General features: G+C 39.3%; 2 protein-coding genes and 1 long non-coding RNA gene across 3 annotated transcripts in view; 2 read left to right on the forward strand and 1 right to left on the reverse strand.

Moving 5' to 3' along the window:
• Window positions 1-1177: 1177 nt before the first annotated feature.
• LOC144039426 (hydroperoxide isomerase ALOXE3-like) lies at window positions 1178-6522 on the forward strand. The gene is made up of 14 exons (XM_077552755.1): window positions 1178-1324; window positions 2088-2292; window positions 2381-2462; window positions 2535-2654; window positions 2747-2850; window positions 2967-3139; window positions 3237-3380; window positions 3460-3663; window positions 4633-4719; window positions 4803-4969; window positions 5057-5178; window positions 5262-5362; window positions 5482-5652; window positions 5742-6522. Exons 1-14 carry the CDS (start codon window positions 1178-1180, stop codon window positions 5919-5921), a joined length of 2007 nt encoding a protein of 668 aa, XP_077408881.1. The 3' UTR covers window positions 5922-6522.
• A 3364-nt stretch (window positions 6523-9886) lies between these two features.
• Window positions 9887-16458, forward strand: epm2a (EPM2A glucan phosphatase, laforin). The gene is made up of 4 exons (XM_077552076.1): window positions 9887-10264; window positions 10849-11023; window positions 13887-14131; window positions 15361-16458. Exons 1-4 carry the CDS (start codon window positions 10009-10011, stop codon window positions 15636-15638), a joined length of 954 nt encoding a protein of 317 aa, XP_077408202.1. The 5' UTR covers window positions 9887-10008; the 3' UTR covers window positions 15639-16458.
• The window catches only part of LOC144039109 (uncharacterized), a 31119-nt gene continuing 20610 nt past the window's right edge, over window positions 13396-23904 (reverse strand). The window contains exon 2 of the long non-coding RNA XR_013289355.1: window positions 13396-15627. This is a non-coding gene — a long non-coding RNA (uncharacterized LOC144039109). The remainder of the gene's footprint in view (window positions 15628-23904) is intronic.

The following is a 23904-nucleotide window of genomic DNA, read 5'->3' on the forward strand; positions in this document are numbered from 1 at the left end:
TATTTTATAATAAAAATGCATGCAGTAAAAAGTGATGTGACACTATATCACTGTGGGTATAATGGATGGAAAAATAAAAATATTAAATATGTTATTGGTTAGTGTAAAAGTTTTGAGTGTTTCACTTATCAAGGATTTTAAGAACTACAGTACACCTAAATTATTAAAACGAATTTTCTCAAATGTACACTTTTATATGATGCTGAACTGTTCAGGCTTTGGTAAATATAAGGCTAGAGATTTCAAAAGCATGACAAAGTAGCCTAGATTACGCAATTCATATTTTGTCAAACTTGAGCAAAAGTTCAGGTGTCAAGGGGGGCTTGACTGTTTGCCTTCAGCCCCCAAATAACTAGCATTGCCTATGGACCAAACCGGTTTAAGTGCGTACGCTTGTACAGCGATGACGCCAGGCAGCTTGGAGCTGCGGGAACTCATGCAAATTGCATCATCGACACTTGAATATCAACATCGCGGTAACAATGTGCTTCAGTGTGCAGAGATATTTTCACTCAGCATGGTTGCAAGTTTCCCCGGTTGGTTATGAGGGGGATTGATGAGGTGAACCGCACGAATGATGCATCTCCAATTGACGTGTGAAACGGAACGCAAATCAACTGTTTTTCTTCGTTTATACCTTTAGCCAACAAACTGCAAATGTAGTACAAATGTTGTGGACCAATGACTATTAATGCAATGTCAAATACCATCTGGCTTTTGTCATTGGGATACAAATATACTATCAAGTGAGTATGAGAGTCTAATCTAGTGTTCAGTCTGCACCTTACCTAAAATCAACCCACAGATGGATGGATCCACCGTGTTTAACAAGTTTTTCATGTACGAACGCAACTATGCCCCTGAGGGTTGATTGCATGTTTTGGTGGTGGGCCCGTTTTGGTGTGTGGCAACTTGAAATTGCTGACATGCAAACACATTTTATTACATGTTTGTCTTGGCTTGTTGAGGGCACATACTCACATAATCCTCACATAAGTATTAAGTTTACTACCTCTTGTCACTCTAGTCTTTGCAGCTGAAGGAGGCAGACACTAAAAGACACACACAAAAAAAGCCGCAAGGTTTAGAAGAAAACTGGAAACTCTGGAAAGATCACTTGAACAAATTTTAGAAGTCAGGTTTGAAGACACCCTGCAACTGTCATTACTGAGAAACCATGGCGGAGTACAAGCTGGAAGTAACGACTGGCGGAAGGGACTATGCGGGTACATTTGACCACATACTTGTCACCTTGTTTGGAAGTGAAGGGCAGAGCGAGAAAACAGACTTGGACAACTGGGGCATCGACTTTAAGACCGGGACGGTGAGTCAGACAATGTGAAATTTTCTGCATGTACTGTACACTTGTAGACAAAAATTGCGAGTTCCCGGGTGGCCACTAAAATAACTTCAGACTGGGATTTGCTGAAATGCGTCGAGCCGCAAAACTTCTGGGAGAATATCCTTTTGGACAGATGAGACAAAACTGGAGCTTTTTGGAAAGTCTTATCAGATAGATGTTGCATTTCCAAGAATGAAGCACACGCTGACTGTGGAAAATCGCAAAAGGTTCAGTTATACGTACAGTACATCAGGGTGTCTCGAATATATCAATGACAATGAACAATGACATTTGAAGACTACAGTACAGCATATGGAATCCTGGAGCAAAATGTGCTACGCTTTGTCAGGAATTCATGGCCCCACCCTACCCTATGGTTTACCATGGATGGTGAAACTTTCCCCTCCTGGCCCGTCACGTTCTGATGGGTTCCCTCATGTTCTATTGTGGCTTTCTACAGATGAAACACTATGAGCATGTTTGTGGGCCCTTCAGACTTGAATGAAAGTAAGCTCCACCAGAGTCCGTGTCGGCGTGGCGGGCTACATGTAGACTGCTTCAATAAATATTCGTTTTCTGTCAACTGATTCACTAATCATTGTCATGTAGAGAACACGCTAGTACATTTTGTCAGGTGGAGTTGCGTGCATGGCTTTACTAGTACAACCAATACGGTTTTTCATCCGGTTAGGCATCACCGGTGTATATATATATATAATTGTTGCTCTCATGTCTTCAATTCTAGAGTGACACGTACAAAATCAAAACCGGTGCATCTCTGGGGAAACTTCTGCTGCTGAAGGTAGAGAAAAACCCACGTTTTTTCCTCAATGACGACGAGTGGTTCTGCTCTAAAATAGCAGTGACCACCCCAGAGGGAGAGACACTTCTTTTCCCGTGCTACCAATGGCTGTCCAATAACGAGGTAGTGGAGCTGCGAGGAGGAAAAGGTCTGGGTTCTTATTCGCATTAAAAATATATGATCGGCTTCCTTAAGTTTTTGTTATACATTAAACATGTTTTGTTTTGCGTCTTTAGCCACGAAGGCTGTTGAAGACGACCACCCATTGTTGATTGAGCACCGCAAAAAAGAGTTGGCCTCTAAAAAGAGCAACTTTCCGTAAGTTCTTCCAAAAGATGCAAGCATGAAGTCATTTCAGTGCGGTCTAAAACCTGTTGCTATCCTTGCTAGATGGGCCTCGATCAATGAAAGACTTCCTAACCACAGCAAATTTACGACATCAAGTGTCCCTGCTGAAATCCGCATGTCGAAGTCCAGACTTAAAGAAGCTCAGTCGGCCTTCTCTTCGGGGTAAGCTTGTGAAGAGTTAACATCGTGCCCCGACTTTGTGACATTAAGTTGTGACTTCTCCGTGAAAGCATTTCAATCATGTTGCACTTTAGGGGTTGGGAACTCAAGTTGAAGGGGATGCTCGGATCTGAAGAAAGCTGGAAAAGCATTGAAGACATGAAAACAATCTTCAGCAAAAGAAAGACAGAAATATCAGGTAGGTTAGTTCTTTCTTTCTTAACCCTTCAAAGAACCCCCAAAACTTTGGAGCTCTTAATAAATTTCGGACTTCAAATGGGTTTGTTAAATTCACTTCCTTTACCATTCTTTCAGAGTACCTCGGTGAGCATTGGAAAGAAGATGACTTTTATGGGTCCCAGTTCTTGAATGGCATTAACCCCTGTATGATAAGACGTTGTTCCAAACTTCCTCCAAATTTCCCAGTCACCGAGGAGATGGTGAAGCCATACCTAGAGATAGGTATGCCTCTGCACAACGAATTCAAGGTATCTACCGTATAAAGCGTCGCTTATTTTGATTTATGCCCAGCAGATATTTCATTCCAAAACATTCAATAGGATTTAACAACTTACTTTCACACAGAGAGGGAATATGTTCCTCTATGACCAGAAGATTTTGAGTGGAATACCAGGAAAGCTATATCATGGTGAACATCTGACATTGCCTGCTCCTCTCTGTCTATTATACCTGAATCCTGAGAAAAAACTGATACCGATTGCAATACAGGTATTAGACAGCGTAATAGCACCACTGGTCAATTGACAAGAAAGTAAGTTTTTCACCATGTTCTCTAATGTTTTGGCAGGTGCACCAACAACCCTCAAAGGAGAACCCCATTTTCCTCCCTAGTGACTCGGAGACGGATTGGCTGCTCGCCAAGATCATCGTCAAAAATGCGGATACGATGTTTCACCAGGCAATCTCCCACCTTAAGAACACTCACTTTCACGCTGAGACCTGGGCGATGAGCCTTCTTCGCAACTTCCCTCTAATTCATCCCATTTACAAGGTAGGGTTTGCATACACGGAACATGAGCAGACTCCAGCTCTTGCCAGGGAAGTCTCCAGTAGCTACTGTTGACATTGTTAACATTTTTACTGTTTTATTTTACATTTTACCTGTTTTGCATTTCATTTTAGATGTGTTGATGTAGGTGTAATTATGTTAACCTAATATAACCTGATGAGTAATGTTTTTGACATTTTTACTTTCTTTTCTACTGTTTTCCCAGACATGAGAAAGTTAATATGTTTTGTTTTTTTATCTAAGAAGTCTAGTTCCTGTTCGTCAGAAATCCGGTTTTCAAAAGTTCAAGGACGATCTAGTATACTAGGAAAATGCAATCTCATTCTGTACCTCACGGGAGGACAGAGGCGTTTCCTGTTGTTTTGAATAAAAAGGTTGTGTGGGCAAAAGAGCACACACACATGTTGGATGACACTGCTTGGGTGATATGCAATTGTGTGACCAGAGAGCTCTGTAATAAATCAACCTGGCAAGGACCCTCTTCACAAGAATCTCATCTTTGATTTATTTGAACATGCACAAGATTACAAAGATAAAGGAAATCTTTAACTACCTTAGGTGGCTCCTCTCAATGGGTAGGATCAGCAACTCTATTTAGTCTCTCCGAGGGGTCGAATCAGGAACTCAAGGGTCTCTGTGACGAACGAGTTTTTCATTCTAAGAATGAGACCAGGCATCCTATAAAGGAAACTCATTTAATCCATCCCGTCTGTCCATCCATCCATTTGGTCTTACATCCACATCGCCTGCACTGAAGTCAGGCGGATATACCACGACATCATCAATGACAGCAACTCGTTTCCGTTATGTAAAAATGTGAGCCTGTCCGTTGTAACCCTACCCAAACCTTGTGACCGTAAGGGAGTGTCTGGGCCTAAAATGCGACTTTTATGTGTTCAAATGAACATGCGTTTTAAACATTAACTGGGTCATTCTTCCCTTTCTGTTTAGTTGCTGATCCCTCACTTCCGGTGGATTCTCCATGTCAATGCTCAGGCCCGTGAAATTCTTTTGGGACCTTCTGGGTCGTTTTCAATGGTACGACTGCTGACTAATCGTTGTACCCCAGTTATTTTCTCTCAACTGACTCCAGCCATCTGTCTTATACCGTGCGTGACTAGAGCTCACTTGGAATTGATGGCACTCACGAGCTAATGATGCAGGAACATGCTGAGCTCACATACAGCTCACTCTGTTTACCGGACAACATTCGCGCCCGAGGACTCGAGTCCATCCCCAACTTCTACTACAGAGATGATGGCCTTAAACTTTGGGATGTCATCCACAGGTTTTTGTTTAATACCATAATAAGTAATTGACAGAAGTGGATTGAAGCCATCCAAGAGAAATATTGTGAATTGTTTATACTTGCCAGATTTGTGAAGGCTGTAGTTGAATACTACTATCGTTCAAACAACGATGTCATCAAAGACTCTGAGCTACAAGGATGGATCAATGAGATATTCACTCACTGCTTTTCAGGGAGTAAATCTTCAGGTATGAAACCATATTTAATTTGTCAACACAAAGTCTGCATCGCGACTACACTATTTTTTCTCTCTCTAAAATGTTTGTCACAGGATGTCCAGAGGCCTTCCAAAGTGTTGAGCAGGTGGTCAAGTTTATCACCATGGTGATCTTCACTGTTTCAGCTCAGCATGCTGCTGTCAATAACGGACAGGTGAAACAACATTAGACTCAAAAAGTCTTTTTGTATATACATAGTAACCTCTTCCATGTACGAGACCTAGAGTCGGCACACAATGAAAATTCTGAAGCAAAATTCTTTTGATGCTTTAGTTTGACTACCAGATGTTCATCCCCAACGGCTCCTTAATGTTGCGCAAGCCCTCCCCAACCGCTAAAGGGCAGTCCAGCACGGAGACCATTTTGGAGACGCTCCCAAACATTGGCGAGACAGTCGTGACGGCGAGCATTCTGTATGTGCTCACGCTGGACTACTCTGATTCCGTAAGTTGAGCATTGGTGACGTCTAGGATCTCATCTTGAGGTTTTTGAAAACAAGTTGATGCGATTTTTCTGATTTGTGACACTTGCAGGTGCCCCTCGGTTCATATCCTTACGAACGATTCCAAGAGCCGGAAGTCAAGCAGATGATGAAGGAGTTTCAAGCGCAGTTATGCAGACTTAGCGAAGACATCAAGGCCAGAAACGGAAAGCTTGTCGTTCCGTACACATATTTGGACCCAAGTCAAATGGACAGCAGTATTATTAAGTAAATAAGAGCTTTCTAATGGATGACAAACACCTGCTTTGCATGGTTGTGGGTGTTTTTAATTTTCAAGGCAACAGATTGTAAGTTGCTGTTGGTGTTGGTATGGTTATCAGTAAATATTAAATAATGACTTCGCCAGTAACTTGGCAATGTTGACATTCATACAGCAGAATAAGTAAATGTAGATTGAGTAAGGGCTATATAAATAAACTTGACTTGACACGTGCGAGTCAAGATCATTATTTTACTATATACTGTAAACTTTTGGTGACATTTTTGTTGGTTGGTGTGCCGTGAGTTTTTTCTATTGTAAAATATGTGTCTTGGTTCAATAAAAGTTGGGGAAACAATAATCTACTGTTTGATATGAACACAGTTGTAAAACCAGATGCTAGGACGGTTCACCTAAAAGTGTCCGCTCCAATACTGTTCCCGCGTATATGAAATAGACGAGCATACCAGTGATTACTTCACCACAGCCTTCATTGATAGTTTGTCTTGGGGGTTATTCTCATACCAGCCCACTCTTTAGTAGGTGAAATGCATGCTCTATTGGATTTAAGTCTGGAGATTGACCTGGTGATCTTATTTGTGGTTTGGGGTATTTTGAGTTACATGATTAAAGCTGTCCCAGACACTTGGGTTATAATGTGTTTTAATTTGTCAGACAACAGGTTTGTAAAAGTGACGTGACGTTCACGAAAAATCGAGTCTTTTGAACGGCTTTTCAATGTGAACGATGGGAACCTTGTCTTTATAGAGAGCCGTTCAATTAACTCCAATACACTTAAAGTATACAGTTCACTAACTATGACATGAATTGCGGTTGTATCATTAACCTCAGTAATGATTTTATGAGTAAAAACATTGATGATTCAAAATAATGCTAAAACGTATAAAAGACCCAGTCTTTTGAACAGCTATTTTAAGTGAACGGCTCCCATCAAAGGAGTCATAAAGATTTCTTCTCTAAAGACGTGTCACATTGTCATTGAAGGTTATTGAACCTGTTCCAGAAGAAGACATACAAGTTACAAGTTTGAGTTTGTCCACGGTTTCAAAACTTTTTAACGGGAATGGAAGTCCTCGGCTTACGATTGCTGCCCGTTGGGGGCTTTGCTAAATTGCGACCTGACTCTGTTTTTCATACATACCATCTGCATGCTTTTTGACTATTGATAATGGCGGTTTCTTTGTCTATCTCGCCTATATTTGGTATTAAAATTTTAATATGCAGTAGACTTTACACTGCATCTCATCACTCAAGGCGAGGGCGGTAAAAATTAAAAAGAGAACATTGCCATCAGATTTAAGCAGACAACTGGAACCACGGCTCAAACTACCTAGAGACTTTAAGTCGGGTTTTTAGAATTACATTATTCCGACTACTGAGTGACGATGGCAGAGTACACGCTGAAAGTAACGACAGGAGGAAGGACCTTTGCCGCAACCTTTGACCGCATTTTCATCACTTTGCTTTTATGGATAACAGTTCCTGAACGGGGTCAACCCCTGTTTAATTGAGCGTTGTTCAGAACTTCCACCAAATTTCCTAGTCACGAAGGAAATGGTGAAGCCATTCCTAGAGAATGGAAGCACTTTGGACAATGAAATCAAGGTATCGGCGAATTAAATTCATGATGCCTGGCAATCATTCGATTCCATCCCAAAATATTGACTGAGATGTATTGAAACACCTCTGTGGAAATATATTCTTCTATGACCAGAAGACTTTGAGTGGAATACCCGGGAAGGTTTTTTACATGGGGAAAAACTGCAAGTGCCTGCTCCTCTCTGTTTGTTGTACCTTAACCGTGAGAAAAAACTGCTGCCGGTTGCGATACAGTTATTTCACAGTGTAATAGTGCCACTAGTCAATGGTTGCTGAATCAGTGTTTCAACATTTTTCACTAATGTTGTGGCAGGTGCATCAACATCCTTCGAACGAGAACCCAATTTTCCTCCCTAGTGACTCGGAGACGGATTGGCTGCTCGCCAAGATATTCGTCAAAAATGCGAATATGATGACTCACCAGGCAATTTCCCACCTTAAGAACACTCACTTTCTCTCTAAGGCCTGGGCGATGAGCCTTCTCCGCAACTTCTCTGTGATTCATCCAATTAACAAGGTATAGCTGACATTGAGTTGAATGTTTTATATGTATTACTTCCTCCAAGCACGAGCAGACAAAGTGGTTTCCTTTACAGTTGATTTATTTAAGGCTTGACTTTTCCTTAAACGCCATCACCACTAGGGTTGGGTATCGATTCTAATTTCCTCAATCGATTCAATTTCGATTCACAAAAGTTCAGTTTGATTTGATTTTGATTTCCCCCCGATTCAATTCACTTCACTTTAATCCTATATTGATAGATATAAAAATTCCAAAGTATATTTTGCGGAGGCAGTTAACTGGGTAAATTATTTATTTATCAATAAAATTAACAAGTGTTATAATCACTTAGGTGTTACACAAACATTAACATCAGCAAGGATGAGAAGAAAATATTTGCATAAATCTAATTCAATAATTTTAAATATAAATTTTAAAAAAAATTCTGATTTTTTTTATTTTAATTGGCCTCTAAAAGTCTATTTTCTTATGAATTTATGGGGAAAAGATATATTAAAATAATTGATTCATGGTTTTATGAATCAATATCAGGCTCGAAAAGGAAAATCGATTCGATATTGATTATTCGATTTTTTAAACCCAGCCCTAATCACCACCGTGAAAACTAAACAATATACACACAGAATTTAGCTACTTTAACATTAAGTATAAAGTCATGCGCAGCATGAATTTCAAGAAAAGAAATACAGTAAGTACACAAGTAAACAAATAATAATTACCCCATTGGCTGCGTGCTATATAATAGGGAATAAATGATCTTCTTCAATCTTGTTGCTTTACAAAAGGTAGTGACAAAATAGCGGGCATCGTACGTGCGTTACTTAAAAAAAAGAAAAGATAATTGTATTAACAAAATTCAACAGAACATAAAACATAAAAACATGGACTCGAATCCATCCCCAACTTCTATTACAGAGATGCCGGCCTTAAAATATGGGACTTCATCCACAGTTTGTTTTTTTTGTTTTTCACCATCATTATGTAGTTGACAATAGGTGATTAAAGTACACAGACTGAATTGTTTTTACTTGCCAGATTGGTGAAGGCGGTAGCGGGACACTTTTCTCCTTCCGACAGCGAGATGGTCAAAGAATAAGTTACAAGGATGGATCCAGGAGATATTCACTCACTGCTTTTTAGGTCCTCAGGTATTAAGCCACATTAAATTTGTGAAGACATTGTGAGTTTTTTTTCTCCAAAATGTTAAGGAAGTGGTCAAGTTTATCACCAAGGTGATTTCACTGTTTCGGATCAACATGCTGCCATCAATAATGGACAGGTGAAAGAAACAACAGTTAGCATTACGGTATATTCAAAGTTTGTATATACATTTGTAGAGTTAAAGATCTTCCGGCTTGGCATAGCTGAGCTCTCCTAAAATCAACAGTCTGGGCTCCAAAATCAGTTCTTAAGAGGGGTTGTTCTGCCTATTAACTAAACCGCAACAATGTTCTTTTTTTTTCTAGTTTGACTACAAGATTTCATCCCCAACGGTTCCTTACTATTGCGCAAGGCATCTCCAACCGCCAAAGGGCAGTCGAACATGAAAACCGCCGTTTTAGAGCCGCTCCGGTCACGAAGGCAAGCCTTCTTTCTATATGTGCTCACACTGAACTACTCTCATTCCGTAGGTTGAGCGTTGTTAAAGACCCTGTCTGGTGAATTCAGAGATCCTTTGTCCTAAGTCTATTATACATGTTTGCACTTAAATAAAATGTTAAGTGTTACTTGGCGTAAAAAGTTTTGAGAAGCACTGCACGTTGAAAATAAATAAATAATGTATTGCGGACTGGTGTGTTTCCAAATGACACCAGTAGAGAGCGCTACTGTTTGGTGCCTCTTGCTCTATTTAGCTCCTTTTTACTTCCGTCAACACGCTCCGTGTTCTAAATATATGTTGTTTATTTTACGAGGTGCAGGCGTAACCACGACTACGTTTTAAATGAGAGCATTACCATGTCGAGCATGTTGTTCCGATTCGGCGTCATTGTCACTGCGGACTCGCCGCACGTCGAGCTGTTTATTTTGGGCTCGCGCGAGGAAATGGGCCAGTGGGATCCGAGCAAAGCGGTTGGGATGACAGCGTGTCGGAGCTCGGTGTCGACCCAGGAACCGTGTCTGTGGCTCGGCGACGTGCGGCTGCGGGAGCCCTTTAAGGACACCCTGTGGTTCAAGTTCATCCGGAGAACGGATGGCGATGATGTTTGGGAAGGTACACGACATGCAAATAAACTTAAGTGCACACCGCAGTTGTATAATATGCACAACGTTTTAAATATTATTTTTTAAACAACAACAAAACGGCCCTATAAACTCTTTTTATTTTTTTTGCACTTGACATGTAAACCCACTTTCGACCACACGATGGCAGCATAGTTTTGAGACTGAATTGACTCTTGCTGTCATTGTGTTCCCTACTTTTATGTCAATGAATGGAACAGCCTAGTGCAGTGTTTCCCAAACGGATTGAGCATTGTGATGAAGAGGAATGTTAAAATACAATTCTGATGGAACCTGGAGATGTAGTGAAACATTGAACAGTTGGAAAATGTTTTTTAAAAAATGAACAAGGTCAAAGTTCACCTGTGACATGTATTGGTATTTTGATTATTTTTTTTTTAGTGGCTAGCAATATGTTTAGGCCAGTACACATAGAAAAATATAATATTCTAGGTTATTTTTAGGCAAAAATAAATCCATATGATTCTTAACGTCTATAGAAGTGTCACAGACTTTATAAAAAAAAAATTTAAAAATTAAAAAAAAAGTCCTACAATAATATTTCATTGTCCGTAGGCAACGGGCCCCACCACGACAGAACATGCACCTATGACGAGCAGAACCTGGTGGACGGCATCTACTGCCACCCGATTGGCCACTGGATCGAAGAGACGGGCCACACAGACGAGATGAAACACACCACCAACTTCTACTTTAGTGTGGCTGCTCAGAATGCCATGCACTTCTCCAGGTAATACAATAAATGCCACCGTAGCATCCATCAAGCAAATTCAACTTGACAGCTTTTTGCTGTGACACTACGGCAAGATAGACACAGCAGGTCCAAGTGCTAAATCCTGATTTCATGTCTATAGTGAATCTCAGCTCCCCTCAATTCACAGTAGTTGCTCGGCGCCAAGTGAAAACTCGGTTATTGTTTGGAGACTTCCAACACATTAACAAACAAACCAGAGCAAGTTCTACAGTTTTACTCCTCTTAGCCGCTCACTGGAGAAATCCTCACGAGTCTATTAAAACCGTTTTGACATTTCGGCAAAAGCTTTTGGTTACTAGGCAACCTGAGCACCCGTCTAATAATTTATCCGGTGAATATCCCCAGTAAAGCCACGAAATGTTGTCCTGTATTGATGAATATATAACATAAATGGGTAGGGTTTCATGGCCCTTGAATGATGTCAGGCAAGAAAGTAACTCCATGATTTTTATGTTTTTAATGTTAAGCTAATTGCTTCTGGCTTTATCTGCAGCATACTAATGTGAGACCAGTTGCAATCAAGTCAACCAGCTGCACTGAGGAAAGTCATCTTGGACATTTAATCTTTTTTTCTTTTTTTTTTTAAACAGCTGGTTGAACAGGACAATTTTCTCGTAGTACAAATCTGTCATCGCAAACACTTCATCTGTAGTACTTTTATGGCAGCGAGGAAGTTTTTTTTTTAAACTCCTAACAAAAAGCCTCAGTTGCACTCTTTAGCCTCTTATGACCTTTCAATTTGAACCTTGATCTTTTCAATTTTCTTGTAATAGTTTGCTGTCAGAAATGTAACGCAAGATTGTCCACTGGTGATTCTAACCTCTTCGTCCTCAAACGACCCAAAATGTGTCACAACAAACCTCGCTCTTGTCTCTATGGGTCACAAATAAAGTCAACCGAAATAAAGTTTGGTGTATGGCTGTAACAAGTTTTGCGGTAAAAATGCTGATGTCGTCTCGGGTCAGCTCAGCGCTGTGGCCCCTGTGAAGATGAATTTGAAATCTGATTGGTTAAAGAATAGTCCCATTTGCTAATTAAGTTACAAGGGCCAGCTTTGTTGATTCTAAAGGCCCAATGGCAGATTAAACTCACATGGCAACAGAGGCTGAAATCTGATTGGACACAAAAATCCATAGAGAAATTGGATGCAATCCACCCAACAGAAAAACTAAATTAATACAATTTAATCGGACAAATATGAACATTTAAGTTGACCACTACAGGAAATGTTCAGTGCTGGTCACAACGAACGTAATGAAATTGTTGTTGCTGGTTCAGCCCGCAGGCCGCGTGCATCTTAGCACATTAACTTGGAAGAAAACGCATACCAGGCTGATGCTAGTCGCTGTTAATTTGCACCCGAGGGCCTTGCAAGGCTTATGTCAAGGACCTGTGTGTTCTGGGTCAAGAGGGAAGCTTCGCACCCTTGTAGCTCGACCAATAATAGCTTTTTAAATGACTTGCTCGGACCTCGCGTTCGGCTAAGCCCCATGGATCATACACACTCACCCCTGCAGTAGCTCAACAGTTCGCGTTCCAGCTGGAATTTCATTCTTTATGATAATATTCACGGAACAGGTGGCAGCGGGGTTGTGCAGTCATTATTAATTTTAAATTAGGATTTATTACAGTTTAAATGAATGAAAGGGATTCTGACTTTCTGTCATGTCTACTCTATCTTCAATTACTGTTGATTACCCAATCAAATTTACATACTAGACATTTGCAATTTCTGGGGAAATTGCGTGTGAATGCAGAATGAAGAAATATGGAGGCATGTTGAATGATATTAAATGATGTGGAATGTTTGTTTTTTTGGGTGGGTGTTAGAAATTTGGGGTTACCAAGGTGAATTAAATGTACTGAATATTTTTAATTTCAAATTGGAACGGTGATGCGAGTCTGTTCTGTCGAATGTGTTATTGTGAATGAAAAGCTCCCCAGGGGGGCATTTTAGTGGTGAAAATGTAAAATTTTGGGTCAATTGGGAGTTGAAAATTGTTGTCAAGGTAAATTAAATGCTGAATGTTTTGAATTTAAAATGACATGAATCGATGATGCTAACTGTCCCATTGGGAATGAATGGGGAATTTTTGAAAATGTTGAATGTTGGGAAAACTGGGAATTTTTGAAATGAGAAAAATAATAGCCTGCAAGGCTTTTATTTTTGGAATGTGTTGAAACTGGAATGATCTAAATTGGATGAATTATGTGGAAGTAGATGCATGTCAAAATAATAGGCAGAAGAAAAAAAGGAATGCCTGCAGCATTCACACAATTATTTTCCACAATACACTGTATACTTCGGGAATGCCTTCCAGACCCACACGTGGTGAAAACATGTAATATACAGAGAACATACAAAAACACGTTTTATATAGTTTAACCCCTCCCACACACTGTAAATACATTTAAACTTGTCATACTTTTTAGGGTATTATACAGGTTGTATACAATGCAGCCTTCAGAATCACTAAAGCTGGTGGTTCACTTTGGTCACATTGCTAGGTGTGTGGCAGGACTAGGTCATCAGTTCTTCGCTTCTTCTTCTTGTTAATTACAGTGGACCTCTTCCAGTGGACCTCTTCCCGTAGCCTTCTGTGCTTCCTGGCTTGTTACAGCTGGACAGTAACGTAGTACGGCACTGAAAATGCTGAAATCTAAATTTGGACTTGCCTGTATAGTGTATACTGGAAAACCGCATAAAAAAATGATCACTTCAAAATCTGCAATATATAATGTGGCATGAACGATAAATCTCGATATAGCGGGAGTTCTCTGTATTCTTGGAGAGTCAAGTTTCAAACTCATTCACTGCATCCCTGCTTGTCGCTCCCAGGGTGCTTCCAAGGCTTTGGCTGGGCAGCTGTCCTCGACTGCTGGAACATGTGACTATCAAGATGAAGCACGACCTTGGCATCAGCGCAGTAATGAACTTCCAGACAGAGGGGGATGTGATGAACAACTCCCACGGCTGCAGACAGAACCTTGGCGAAGCGATGACGCCAGACACCATGATGCATTTGTACAACCGCTGTGGCCTCGTGTACGTGTGGATCCCCACGCCCGATATGAGCACTGAGGGTAAGCGGAGCGCTTGAGGCACATTAATCTGCCCTCCATGGCGGGGGCGGTCTGGAACATAACCATCAGGATATGTAGAAATACCCTATTTAAATGCGTTCTAGCAGGACTGCTCCCCCTCCCTATTTTCAATATGGTCCCATCAATAAGCATGCTGAAAGATAAACATTATGAAATGAACATAACATAACGAAATTAACAGCTGTCTCTTTCTGTAGGCGTAAAAAGCAGAATTATAGCAGATCCATCTATTTTCCGAAACCGCTTATTGCTCACAAGGGTCGTGGGGGTGCTGGAGCCCATCCCAGCTGGCTTCGGACAGTTCAACAAAAACTGTGCTGAAATTCTGAACTTCCTGTTTTGTTCTTTCAAATTTACAGTTTCAAATAAAATGTGGGACCTCCAACCTGGAGCCAGTGATTGAGGGGGTGGGTACTATACTCGCAGATATGGACACAAGTTGGAACCTTGTGAGAACTGTTTGTGGAAGACCTTTGGGATGATTTGGTCAATTTGCCCTAACTTTATAGGTATAAAACAATCACCCCAAATTGGGTTGTTTTGTACAAAACAGCCCAAAATAACCCAATTTTATGGGTTTTAGTGCAAAACAACACAGACAGTTGGGTCAAATTGACCCAAATAGTGGATCGGTCAATTTTTTACCCAAATTGGGTTATTTAACAACTCAGAAGATGGGTCAAATTAAACTGAGCAGTGGATTGCCCCCCCCAAAATGGTTATTTTTAACCTAACTCTGAAAACAGTTGGGTCAAAAATTATGGTCAATAAATGAACCAAATCCGTTACTTGGGTCAATTTCTCCAAAGTTTTGTTTGTTTGATTTTTCTTTTTCTACAAAATGGCCCAATTCTATTTATTAGTTGTTTTTTGTTTGAACAAAACAACCCAATTTTTGGGGTTAATACAAAATATGTCATTTTGTATTAACCCAAAACCCATTATATGACTATTTTTGTGAGGTTGTCTTGTGCAAACCAACTTGGAAAATAGATCAAATTGACCCAAGTAGTGCATCGGTCCATTTTTGACCCCAATTGGGCTATTTTTAGAGTGCAGGATAAAAAAAAACTATCGCCCTTTCGACCCACCGCATAACAAACTGCACCTTGACTTAGAAACCAATTCAAAAGTATGTCACAATTTAGAAGAGCAATAATGTCATTACTTTACAAGGACTTAAAGAATCTTCCTGTTCTCTGGTGTAGGTCGCATCCGGATGCTTCCCCAGGCTGTGTTCCTGCTTCACGGTCTCCTGGAGAACGGTCACACCGTGTACGTCCACTGTAACGCCGGCGTTGGCCGTTCGACGGCTGCCGTGTGCGGTCTGCTCATGTACGTTCTGGGCTGGAGCCTGAGGAAGGTGCAGTACGTGGTGACTGCCAGGAGGCCTGTTGTGTACATCGACGAAGAGGCTTTAGTGCGGGCCCAGGGAGACTTCATTCGCAAGTTTGGCCGACTGCGATCATCCATATCTGAAACATGAAGATGGAAATCTTCAATTACATGTTCGAACATCACATCATACGCCATCCCTACATTGTTAGAGTGCCTCATTGTCAGCCGCGAGTGCGCGCACGTCATATAGAGAAGGCGGAAGAGCAAGGAGAAAAAAAAGGCACGTGACAGTGTGTACACGTGGGCTTCGTGCTAGCATGGCCAATTTAGAGTGCCTCATTGTTGCGGTGTGGAAAAGCCCTGTCAACCAGGGGAGATATATAATAAATCATATATTTTCATGAGTTACGTGTCAGCATCAGAAATCTTCTGGATTCAGGAACTCCCTGGAGGACCCATTTGACTTGACATTTTGAGAAAGCCAGTCCTCCGTTGACAGCTATGGTAAGAAAAGCTCCACTGTTGCAAATGCACCATTTTCAATTATCCCTGTTTTCTGTTTATCTCCACCCCGTCCCAAAAAAAAATCACCCTTTGCCAAGCACAACAAAGTATCCAAGAAGTACTTCCCTAAGAGATTGAGAAAAGAGTTTTGGCCCAGATTGCTCACTGAGCTTGATAACATTTCATTGTTACGCTATTCGGTCCCGTCTCCTCCAAAAGCAACATCCCTGCCAAAGAATTTGAATGCACACAGCCCTTACTGGAATATTCTTTGTGTTACATTCTGAACTTCTTCTCGTCGCTCATATTGAGGCTTCCTTTAAGATGCTTCTCATGACTTTTTCATGCGTGCATACAGAAGGCGGCAAATGGGTGAGCGGTTTGAGTCATGCATGTGAGCAGGATGGAACAGGCTAAAAATACTGACATACATGAACTGCATGTAAATAAATGAGTAACTGCTATTGTGTGCCGATGAGTCACCGCGTGTGTGGCTGCTTCAAGGGAGATTGTGTTTAAATGTAACAGCACGTTTCCAAGTTATGGATCGGAGCTTTTTGTCTTCCTGTTTTATTTTTTAACTAATTAGATAGATTAATGGCAGCGTAGATTTACTATAACAAGAGATAGATAGAAATTTAAGAAATGTAAAGAATAGAGTGACCTAGTTCGGGCATTTAAAGACATACCAAATGATGAATTTGATTCAACAAGTCTTCCAAAGTCATAATGCAATTATTTAATTGAGGTATTCATCAAAACGATGGGTCCGATCCTTGCAAGGCTGTAGGGCACCAACCGCGGATATATTAAAAAATAATTGAAGACATTAGAAGACACATTTCACTTTAACCAGGGTTCTGAGACAATACCTGTGAGCCCCCCCACACACTACCATACTCCTCTCAAATTGAAATCAGGTAAAAGGGTAATTTCATAGTTATGATTAAGCTGGTTCATCATTTAAAGAAAATTAAAAAATCAAATGCGGCTCTGCCTCGAGCGGCAACATTTGTACAACAAAGGGTGTACTAGAACAAGGACCTTAAACTGGATAGCCAGGATAGCTAATAAACCATCGCTACTGCTAATGCTAATACCTTTACATTGTGCACTCTGAACAGTATTTATTTAAGGATCATTAAAGGTTTCTCTGACACTGTGCCGTGAACTTTAGAAGCCATACATCTTTCATGCGTTTAAGTCTTAAGTCTTGGCGCACTCATTCATCACCGAGGAGAACTTTTTTTTTCTTTACCAGCTCAGTTGTTCGTCAAGTCACACAATATGCACGTGCACGCATGATTTATATTCATCACAGCTGCTTGAAGCGGCCCCGCTTTCTTTCGTCTCTCAGTGCAAGTCATATCATTTGCTGGGTTCAGGCAAGTCTGTCAAGCGTGCTTAAGAAAGAATCCTGCATTGAGATAGTGAACAATTTCTCCCAAAAACAGGCTTCAATCTGTTTAATGCCACCCCCACAGGAGGTTTACTGTCAAACTTAGCACAAAACAAAGTTACATGTTGTGTTTCTAAAACAACCAAACAGCTTTGCCTTAAGAATGTCCCTATTAGCTTAATGCTAACATATAATGGTAGTCGCTGTATTATAACTCTTAACTTTTTTTTTTTCTGGTGAAAGGAGAGTCTATTCTTATATTTTAGTAGATCTGGTGTACTGTATAATCATTGTTGAACACAATATTCCGTGAGTCCTGAAAATGTCAAAATGCTCCAAAATGGCTGTCAGTGAATAGTAACTCTTAAAAATGAAAAAAATAATAATTTAAAAAAAATGTAAAAAAAATAGGCCAAAGAGAGTAAGTACATTGTCCGTCAGCAGACATCTGTTAACCGACTTCGCCGACCAGTTGCACCTGAATGCATCATTTTGCGTTTGCAGTCATTGTAAAGGCAATTTGCGGCAGTGCCTGGATGTCATTCAATTACATGCAGCCTTTGTCTCAGGGCACTGTAATAATGACCACACTAATCTATGCAGCCGCTCTGTGTCTTCTGCAGACTGTGCAGAATATGAAAAGTGTTTACTGCTGCGCATTAACGCATCCTAATCATTCCCTTATCATTGGCTTTTGACTTTACTCTGAGTGGTCCTTTTTATGTGTGTTATTTATTTTTTTTTTATCATGAACACACGCTTGCCTTTCCTTTATGCATTTCATTTTCACGGATGCATTATGCCAGTGCCACAAACTTAACTTTAATATATATTATTTTGAAATTCAAACCGCAGTCTTACGAGGCAATTTATTACACAGTAAAAAGGAAGAAAAAAATTCTGGGTTGTTTTCCTAACTCACTCACTTGGGAACTGTTATTTAGCAGACTGGGTCACTTCCACTTTGGCAGATTGAAGAGCTGAAATTAGTATTATTTTTAACCACAGCTATACTGATACCCTGGTAGCTCAGTTCTTAGTAGCTTTTACTCATCAGAATGAGTAGTTTTCACCCCTTGTTGGATCAAAATCTTGATCCTCAACCCATGCACTGGGTATAAATAATAATGGGTTTAACTTTTAACCCAACAGTTTTAAGAGTGTATGGTGTATTTTAGATTTAGTGGGGGAAAAAAGTCATGCAAATGCCATATATTTGTGAACGCTTTTAAATTGAAGCTCAGACTCAACATTGTCATCACATCTTCATCATTTCAAAACTATTGTGCTCCCTGTTGCAATACTGTACTTCAGCACCTTACTACTTTTTGACACGTTCTCACTGGTTTCACTCATCTCAGATCACATAGATAAAACATTTTACAGATTGAGCTAATGGCCAAAAATAGACCTAAAAAACTCTTGCCGGATGACAAGAACATTTGTACTTAAAATTCACGTTTGAGGGATTGGGTGGTGGGTTGCGTGGCTGGTTGGAAGGACAAAAAAAAAAAACTTTGTCTGGTGACTGCCGCTGAAGGGCGGTGCCTTTGAATGTTATGAATGTGACAAAGATTGTCACATAAAGAGTGTGAGTTGTTTTAGTTGTGTGTGAGAGGTACTGTATGAGATGTTTTTTTGTTTTTTTTTATGTGTGATGGATATTTTGAGTTTTTTTGTGATTGTGAGGTATATGCTACTTTGGCCTGCAGCATCTATGTGGCGACGTAAGCAACAAATATTTGAACACAAACAGCAGAGCAACACATGGAAACAGAATATATAACAATACTCACAAGCATATATTATTTATCCTCTGCGGAGAAAAAAACTCCCCTTAATATTCAATATAACTTTTTCTCCAGCAGCGCCTTCCTTTTTTTAAATTTTTTTTTATAAGAGCCCCCTGAACACTTCCACTTTTTCACCGGCATCCCGGTGGCCGTGCTAAATACTTTAGCTAATGCTAGCACTATTGCTATCAACAGTTTTAAACAATATGTAGTTTATAATAATATTATAATTTTAATTATTATAATAAACGCAATGATAGTAAAAATTGGCATACATTTTTTTCCCGCTGTTTCGGTTTTCGGCCAAGCATTTTTTATTTTCGGTTTTTGGTTTCGGCCAAACATTTTAATTTCGGTGCATCCCTCCCGTGTATATATATTATATATATAGATTTTTTTTCATAAAATACATGATCATTATAGTGCAATATTATTTCTTTAAAAAACACAAGATAAACTTTTTTTTTTGGGTGACTGGAATGGAATATGGCATTTGAATGGGATAAAATTTCAATAAATAAATAATAAATAAATTTTATAATAATACGCTATCTAAAAAAATGAATTAATTTATAAATCCAGGTTTGATATATGCACGGATGTCAGATTTCTGAGACGATACCTCACAATCATTAAGTTTTGAAGACTTACACTGCAGCTATGGACCAGACTTTGTGAACCACTGCCGTAGAGAGCTAAACAAGACTGGACAGTTGAATTTGACTGAAAAGAGCTCATTTGTGTATTTGTTTTAGTGTATAATCAAGTTGACGAGGCACCAGAGAATAGAGAAAGATGTCCATGCATGAAAAGTAGCTACCCAGTCCCCCCACTTGCGTAACTCATCAATCATGCCAGATGCCAACACAGACAGCGCACTTAACGTGATAATGATCGGATCAATGGATGCTAAATGATCCAAAGAGACGCCGGTCCAGTACCGGAAGACAAGTCTGACAAAACAAAACAAGTGTAAATATAGATTTGGGCAATTATTTAAAAATCTTTAAAAATTCTTAAAAAGTACTTATTGCTGTCCTTTTAATGTATTATTATTTTACTTGTTATTCATTTATGTTCACTTTATTATTTCAATTTACTGCACATTTAAAGTTGAGTTTTGGCAGTTGAATAAATACAGTTTGAAATCAATCTAGTCTAGTCTCAGTCTAGATAAGTTCAGTGCTTAAGAAGTGCAGTCCACGTGTTTACATATTGTTTCATGGAAGATGAAAAATTCTAAATATAAAATGAAGTAAGCTATTGAATAATAATTCATGGTTAATTTCCCTTTATTTTAGCATAAACCTAACCTATAAGACCAACACATTTATGTATAATACAAACTATATTGCTTGTGTTTGTTTAAAAAATACAAGAGGAGGACCTTATTTTTCAAAGTTATTCAGCCCTACTTTTTTATACAGTATAATTTTGTTGAGCGTAATTAAAAAATAATTTAAAAAAAAAAAGAACGATTTTAGTGTTGTTTAGGGTTTTGACATACACGCATAAACACAGAATCAAACTCGCATCTCAAGGCACCACTGCAATATTTTGGGGGTGTCAAATAACAAACGTGTGACAGAATTACAACAACTTGGTTTGTCCTCCAATCCGAGCCAGCAATAACACTTTAAAATCGCTTTTTTTTTTTTTGGCAGGGGGAACCACACACGCTTAATTGGAACACAGGCCCTTTCAGCAGTTTGTTTTCTTTCCCAATGTAAAGTCGCCTGCTCACTGGAGTGTCAAGGCGTGAAGGGTTCTGGCCTGTCGATATCATTAAGAAGCTTGCTTTCTTTCATTCTTTCTTTGCGTCTCCTAATGCCGAATCCATTGATAGGGTGGCTGTGTTTTCGCAGGGACGAGCAGACGTGCGGCTGCCATTAGCCCGAACGAGGCGGCACATTCATAAATCTTTAGTTTACGACATGTAAATGAATCACAGAGGACTTGCTCGCCACGTTTTTTTAACAGCTCTGCCACAGAATTTACATTTACAATAAAATGTTTGGACAAGAGTGGCTAATGGCAATGTGTGTGATTAAATTAGGATTAGGAGAAAAATTATCTAACTCCATAGACGGGCCTAGCAATTACAATGACTCAGATTTTCAATATTCACGCGCTCCCATTTTAAGATGCAGTATCTTTCAGGTTTCCAAAATGCTAAATTGACATTTTGCCTTTACGACCGTTGCCTTACTGGGTTGGTCCTGCAGGGAGCCAGACGGAGAGCAGATGAGGTCGCTCGTCAAGTGTGGGTACACAGTTTGTCACGTAGGTAGCATGCGGGCTTAGGGGCAGGTGGGCAGAAAACATACGGTGATAGATAATAGACAACACTGGTCAACACACATTCAGGTGCCAAGAAAGTTTAAATGGTTTTTAGGGTCTTTTAACGTTGCTGAATCCAAAAAATAACATTGATTTTTCAGAATTGGCTCTAGTTTTTGAGATATTCCATATTTTTGTTTTGAGCAACAACAACAATAGAAGTGGTAATCATACACAAATGATGATTTTGGCATTGTCTTTATGCTACAACTTTGATGAGGCTAGATCGGCCCCTTCAAGCATGTCCATACTTTATTCTTTCATTTTTGATGACGGCAATCATTACTGCAGGACAGCCTTTTTTGATGAAAGTACATTTTGTAAACTGTCAAAAAAATTGCTCAAGGGATACTTGACTCATTGAGCCATTTTTAGCAATATTTTGTACAGAATTAATTCGATAACTTCATTATTTTTCATGTACAATTAATACCTTTAAAAACAAATGTTTCTACTTCACAAAATGGGACACGATTCTAACAACCCTTATCTTTAAGTTGTTTTATTTATTAGGATTTCTACATGTTATGAATGAATGAATGAATCAATCAATCAATGAAATGTCTCGATCTTATTAAAGGGATACAAATTCATTGAGCCATTTTCAGCAATGAAAAATTAATATTTTGTCCAGAATTTAATTGATAACTTAATTATTGTTAATGTATAAATAATACCTTTAAAAACTATTTTATCCACTTGCTGTCGACTGATGATGACATCACCTGTGCTGAGGAAGTAGGTAACGACCAATCATGGCTCACCTGTTTTCTGGGTTTGGTCAGCAAACTAAGCCATGATTGGTTGTTACTTACTTCCTCAGCACAGGTGATGTCATCATCAGTCTACAGCAAGTGGAGAATTTTTTTTTTTTTTAAAAGAACTAAGAGTTGACAGACATTCATTTATTCATTCATAAAATGTAGAAATCCTAATAAATAAAGCAACTATAAGATAAGGGCGTTTGAAACCCTGTACCATTCCCAACATTAGCAGCTAGCAACTACAAGCTATAGCTAGCTCTCGCTTGCTAACACAAACAATTGATCTGACTCAGCACTTCTTTCTTGGTTTCACTCCTATATCATCTATGGCAGAAAAAGAGTTGACAGGCATATCAGTCGCTATAACGCAGAAACAGTAAAAAAATAAAAAATAAAAAAAATAAAAGATTTCTTATGTGTGTGATAGTGTTCCGAAATAGCACATTTTGTGCATTATGACGAGATCAAGCAACACACTTTTTTTTTTTTAGAACTTAGGTTGTTAATGTTAATGTACGTCAGTGCTTCTGATAGCATTTAAGCTATCAGAGAAAGGCTGTCTGACCTGATTAATACACTTTAGTTGGCTCTTCGTGTGATAAGAGAACCTTGAGGCAACAATCACAAGCAAATCTGTCCTACTAAGATGTGAAACGTAACTGTCATATTCAGTTAAGTAATCCGCCATATTAAGTGGGGCGGGGGTGTTGGTGACACCTAAATATTTCATCGACGCTGTCAAAAGCGCTCAATCCAAGACTTGTTTGTCCATAGTTCCATTTATCTTCAGAACGAACGTTCCATTCCCTTTAATGTCAATCTTTTCCACCTGAGAAGATGACTTATCTCTTTTCGAATGCACGCGCACATGCGCTACTTCTGTGGTTGAGTTGATGAGAGGGCAGAAGGGAATTGCGAGTCATTTCATGTCACACTTTGAGTGGCACAATGCGGCAAATAACAGCCTGGAGCACGTAATGACGATGGGGGCAAGTCGGAAAATCGGAGCATCAGTTCAGAAAAGGTCATCTTGAACTATGTCATCCAAGATGCAATTTCTTGCAAAAAAAAGAGTAGTGGAGGTTATTTGCGGAATACAGTAAATGACTGCATATTTGGTCATACATTATTTTGGGAAATGTATCCTGTATTTGCTGTTTTGGTTATATAAATAATATCATATAAAAATTAGTGGTGTCAAAATGAGTGTGTTAATTTTGAGTTAAAGTTCAAAGTTCACTTTTTTTTTTTTAACGTTCCTTACTTGGAAAGCCTGTACTGGCGGAATTCCGGTTGCAACGCGGCATACATGTCCACATCAAAATTTAGCGGTAATAAATTTAATAACAACATATATTTGTGATGACTGGGCTCAAGTTGTATTTTACAATTTAAAAAATGTGCAAAATAAAGATTAGATAGCTCTTAATATGAAAAGAAAAATGCACTGAGCTGTCACCATCGTATTACAAATGCAATTATGCCATCTAGTGGCAGAAAAAATACCTCAACACAAATCAATATCACACTCGTTTTTTACAGTACATCTTTTTAACTTTAACTCAATTTTATGTATTATTATGAAATAATTGTATCAATAACTAAAAGATGCTG

The sequence above is a fragment of the Vanacampus margaritifer genome, chromosome 19 (genome assembly GCF_051991255.1).
Source record: "Vanacampus margaritifer isolate UIUO_Vmar chromosome 19, RoL_Vmar_1.0, whole genome shotgun sequence".
Lineage (NCBI taxonomy): Eukaryota > Metazoa > Chordata > Actinopteri > Syngnathiformes > Syngnathidae > Vanacampus > Vanacampus margaritifer.

Bases quoted from the DNA above. Each gene is read 5' to 3' on its own strand.
- LOC144039426 (XM_077552755.1), top strand. From the start codon at position 1,178: ATGGCGGAGTACAAGCTGGAAGTAACGACTGGCGGAAGGGACTATGCG. The intron at 2,293-2,380 runs GTCTGGGTTCTT...TTGCGTCTTTAG, and splicing joins GGAGCTGCGAGGAGGAAAAG to CCACGAAGGCTGTTGAAGAC. The intron at 4,720-4,802 runs GTACGACTGCTG...GTGCGTGACTAG, and splicing joins CTTCTGGGTCGTTTTCAATG to AGCTCACTTGGAATTGATGG.
- epm2a (XM_077552076.1), top strand. From the start codon at position 10,009: ATGTCGAGCATGTTGTTCCGATTCGGCGTCATTGTCACTGCGGACTCG. The intron at 10,265-10,848 runs GTACACGACATG...CATTGTCCGTAG, and splicing joins TGGCGATGATGTTTGGGAAG to GCAACGGGCCCCACCACGAC. The intron at 14,132-15,360 runs GTAAGCGGAGCG...TCTCTGGTGTAG, and splicing joins GCCCGATATGAGCACTGAGG to GTCGCATCCGGATGCTTCCC.